Below are 5,000 nucleotides of genomic sequence, written 5' to 3'. Positions count from 1 at the left end.
AGAGCCCACCAAGGTCATGCATATCAAGTTTGGTCAATGTCAGACCTTGCAATACACTGTAAGGCACTGTAAGGCTACTGTCCTGCCTCACTTCCAGTGATGAAGCTAAGCTATGCTAACGGAGCATCTATTCCCAAAGCTAAAATGCACGCACAGAGACAAAAAAGGTATGTATCTTCTTGTCTAACTCCAGGGAAGATGTTAAATAAGCTAATTTCCCAAAATAGTGGAGTTATCCTTTAACATGTTAAGAATTTTATGAGCGAACGAATGCCGTTAGATTGGACATTTGTATTAATTATATCAAGCGGAGAACTGAGAAATTCGGCGAGAGAGAGAGAGAGAGAGGGGATCAGTAGGATGGGCATTTGATTTTCATGCAGCACCACGGCGGGTGCATAACACATGAACAGAACCGAATGAATGAAAAACACAACTCACCATAATTCAGCCCTGCCCTGGGCTTATTTCTGTTTCTATTTCTGTTTCTGTTTCGGTCCTCCAAAATCCCTGCTAATGTTTGAAACATGTCAAATGTCCACTCGCCGCCCCCCAATTCCAGATTGGCGTTGAATGCAGCTACTTTATCTTCTGCCAACTTGAACACAGTTGTCATGCTTCATTGCCTCGTTTGCTAGCTTGTGCTTGTGCTTGTCGCCACATAATTATGCAGAGAGGACGTCGGCACGTGAGAGTCACCTGTTGCGATAAACCCGTATTTTCATGGGTGGTGTTGACGACAGCTCCACTTTGTTTTTTCCTTTCAATAAGTCACTTTGCCTGGTGAAGTTCTGCAGAGATGTTTTCCTCCATTTGGCAAAAGGCTATCTTTGTCCATGAATGTCTTGTGCTTGGGGTTGAGAGCTGTTGCTCCTCTCTTCATCTCACAGCGACATTACCATTCTAGAGTGAGGGAAGGGTGAATGAAAATAACGTATTGAAATTTCACAACAGAAGCCTGTATTTATTTAGGCTAGTTTATTAGCTTATTTCAATTTAGAACAATTGGTTTATGTAAGGCTATACGCCTACACAACAAGCATAGTAAGAATATATAGGCTAGTTAATTACAATAAAAGAAATGAACCCCTATGGATGGTCCATTAATGGTCTATACTTTTCGCGCCACTACTGAAGGCGTGAAAATGCGGTCACGGACTGCGGGTCCTAAAGTGTTGTTTTCATTATGAGTTTAGTCATGATTATACCAAATAGGCTACACATCGAATATGATTAATTTAATAATTAAATGGAAAACAAATAATATATATTTGTTTAACAACCGCAGTTGTTGCGGTGGTATGTTCTCCATCCACGGCCGGGTGCCTTGACACACCGCGGCGGCCTCGCCATCCTCCTCATCTTCACTGCTCTTCATTGTGACCATCATTGTCGTGACATTTGTCACCTGGGACTGGGCAGCCCTGCTGCTGCTTGCCAGCAGTCCACGTGCGAGCGTTTGATAACATTCTATTTATTTTTATTTTTATATATATATTTTTATTTTATTTTTTATTTATTTTTTGCGAGGCCTCCTAGGTGCGAGGCCCTGTGCGACCGCACCTCTCGCACGCCCCTTGCGGCGGCCCTGACTACACACAATACACATGTACTACATACACTACACACTACACACAACACAATACACTACATATACTACACACTATTCACAATACACACAACATACTACACACTACTACACACACCACACAATACATTACATACACTACACACTATACACAATACATAATACACAATATCCTACACAATACACGACACACTATACACAACACACTACACACAATACTCTACATACAACACACTTGTTGTAGGCAAAATCTGCACCTGGCTCGCTGACAACAAACTATCATTACACCTGGGTAAAACAGAGTCCATTCTCTTCGGTTCAAATAACAAACTCAGCAAGGCCGACGGCTCAGTTACAGTGGGTGACAATATTGTCACAAGGAAAGATGAAATTACATACCTGGGTTCTATCCTAGAGGCAAATCTTTCCTGTGACAAAATGGCAACCAATGTAATAAAAAAAGCCAACCAAAGAACTAGATTCTTGTACCGGATCTCCTCTCTGGTAAACAAGAACACCCTGAGGACTCTGGCAGGAGCACTCATTCAAGGGTACTACGACTATGCTTGCACCTCATGGTACCAAAGCACCTCAAAGGCGCTAAAAACAAAATTACAAACATTACTAAACAAACTGGTCAGACTACTGCTTGACCTTACTCCTAAAACACACCTCACCCCTGCCCACTTTGACAACCTAGGATGGCTTAGAGTAGACGACAGAGTACAGCAACTTGCAATGGGCCTGGTCTACAAGATACACTACACGACTAATGTACATGTCAAAATACTTCCCAAAGGTCAGTGAATACCACGATCACAACACCAGAGGGAGCTCCACAAATCATGTTAAACCCAGATTCGGCTCAAACAAGGGACTAAACACGTTTCGCAATTATGCCACATCAATGTGGAACGCCCTACCCACAGCTGTAAAGGAATGTGAATCACTACCCACTTTTAAAACCACTCTCAAGGAGCACCTACGGGAGACGGCAATTCGAAACTGGCCCCTGTAAATGTCCTAACCCAACCCCCTCCAATGTACAGTAAATGTCCTAACCCAGTAATACACAAGACCCTCTTCTTGGACCAAGTAAGGTTTCGTCGATAATCCAATGTACAGTTACCCCCACCCCGCCTATGAAGTTGGGTTCAGGTAGAGACTGGTGATCAAGCTGTAGTCCAGAGGTCAAAAAGCTCACATCATCTCTCTCTGTTTCTCAGACTCACAGCACACACTCCTTCACCCCCAAGAGGAAACGCAGACAATCTGGCGAGGTAGGTACACACACACACACACACACACACACACACACACACACACACACACACACACACAGGTAAACACACACACACACACACACACACACAGGTAAACACACACACACACAGGTAAACAACACACACACACACACACACACACACACACACACACACACACACACACACAGGTAAACACACACACACACATAGGTAAACACACACACACAGGTAAACACACACACACACATAGGTAAACACACACATACACACGCACATTATTCACTAATGGGTTTATGTTTTTAAATAAAAATTATGTTTTTGGTAGATTTTTATTGTTTTTTACTACCGAGCAGTCCGGTAGAGAGAGGGAGAGAGAGAGCGAGAGAGAGAGAGAGAGAGAGAGAGAGAGAGAGAGAGAGAGAGAGGAAGAACGGGAGACAGAGCGGGGGGAAGACATTTGGCAAAGGACGGCAGGTCCGGGAATTGAACCCGGGTCAGCAGCTTCGTGACACATGGGCGCCTATGTTTATTAACTCATTGGACGCCAGACCCCATGATAGTCGGGTTAACTCGCCGACCGTTCAGCGCCAATCATGAGTATAGTCGGGTTTTAATCGTTATTTCTTTTATTAGCGATATCCATTCATTTTCATCCATCCAGCCTGATGTTATCGTTGGGAATGGGTCTGAGCTCGCAAAAGGGCAAATACCGCCCCCTATGCCTTCCGACTGGTATTGCACTCCACTGGGAATGGTATAGTTTTTTTTCTGGGACGATCCAAACCGTGCGGGCGTGGTTTAAATAATCAGACGAGGTAACCTGATTTCAACGATACATCTGCGAGGCTGCCCCCCCCCCCCCCCCCCCCCCCCTCATATGCAATGCTGTTGAACATGGCACAGACCTCCGCACCCAGTACTTCAAATGGCGATCAGATAAGTGGATTCTTTCTTTTGAATTACATCAGATACAAGGTAAGAACATTATATATAAATGTGATCGTTGATCTGATGTGTATTTCTACCCCGATCGACACTGTATCTGTGTGTGTATGTGTGGCTGTTTTCCGTTGGGTGCAGGGGGTGGGGGGTGGGGGCGGGCACCGCGCTACGAGGGCCATTTCATGTATGCACGAGGAAGGACAATAATGATGATCTAGCGTTGATTTCAGGAACATTCGATAATCAGCCGGAAAATTACAACGTGTTTTGTGTATTCCACTAAAGGGCTATTATCGCGTCTTTCTCTGGAATTACTAGAAATCACCAAAACTATACTCGTATTGAAAACGGTATAAAACGGAAATGTACAGATGAAAAAACAATCCGTTTTGTACATGTTGACTGCAAGCAACTCATTGATAATCGACGAGTGTATTAGACCCATAGCCATAATTTAAGATATATTTTAAGCACTCGCAAATCTCCCAGTCCTCCCATTGATTAAAGCGGTGGCACTCTAGCGCCCTCTCGCGCACTTAAGCAGTGGCGTCCAATGAGTTAAGGGGTTTATTAACTAAGCCTTTGATTCACAAAGGGTTTGTATTACTAAGGGTTTAATTCACTAAGGGTTTTAATTCATGAATGGGTTTATTCACTAAAGCTTTGATTCACAAAGTGTAGAACACTGACCACCACTGTTACTGAACATTCTAGAAACACTGTCCACCACTGTAACTGAACATTCTAGAAACACATTGTAGAGAAACACTCACACGTTGGAGGTATTGAACCTGTGAACTGTGAGCCATGTTCCAGTAGATTACAGCTGCTCCACTTCAAAAGGAGGAATGATTGAAATGTGGGGGAGTGAGTGTGTGTGTGTGTGTGTGTGTGTGTGTGTGTGTGTGTGTGTGTGTGTGTGTGTGTGTGTGTGTGTGTGTGTGTGTGTGTGTGTGTGTGTGTGTGTGTGTGTGTGTGTGTGTGTGTGTGTGTGTGTGTGTGTGTGTGTGTGTGTGTGTGTGTGTGTGTGTGTGTAACACGTTGTAGCTACATCTCAGTTCAATTTGCCTTCGACCTCAAATTGAAATTCCATTTCCTGTCGGCAAATTGGCCCCACTTGCCCCGTGGCACAGCCATTAACATTCAAATTACCCCTCCTTCCACCCTCTCCTCTCTCTCTCTCCCCTCTACCTCTCTTGTCTTTT

The 5,000-nt window shown here is 44.0% G+C and overlaps 1 protein-coding gene across 1 annotated transcript in view; it reads left to right on the top strand.

The window, feature by feature from the left end:
- Positions 1 to 5,000, top strand: part of lama2 (laminin, alpha 2) — a 384,202-nt gene that overhangs the window by 361,933 nt on the left and 17,269 nt on the right. Inside the window, 1 exon segment of the mRNA XM_084314199.1 lies at positions 2,815 to 2,868. Within this exon segment, the coding sequence (XP_084170325.1) occupies positions 2,815 to 2,868 (54 nt within the window).

This window comes from Notolepis coatsorum (genome assembly GCF_963971535.1).
Source record: "Notolepis coatsorum genome assembly, chromosome: 5".
NCBI classification, from domain to species: domain Eukaryota; kingdom Metazoa; phylum Chordata; class Actinopteri; order Aulopiformes; family Paralepididae; genus Notolepis; species Notolepis coatsorum.
The sequence above is the reverse complement of the archived record's forward strand: the minus strand, read 5'-3'. Positions and strand labels throughout refer to the sequence as shown.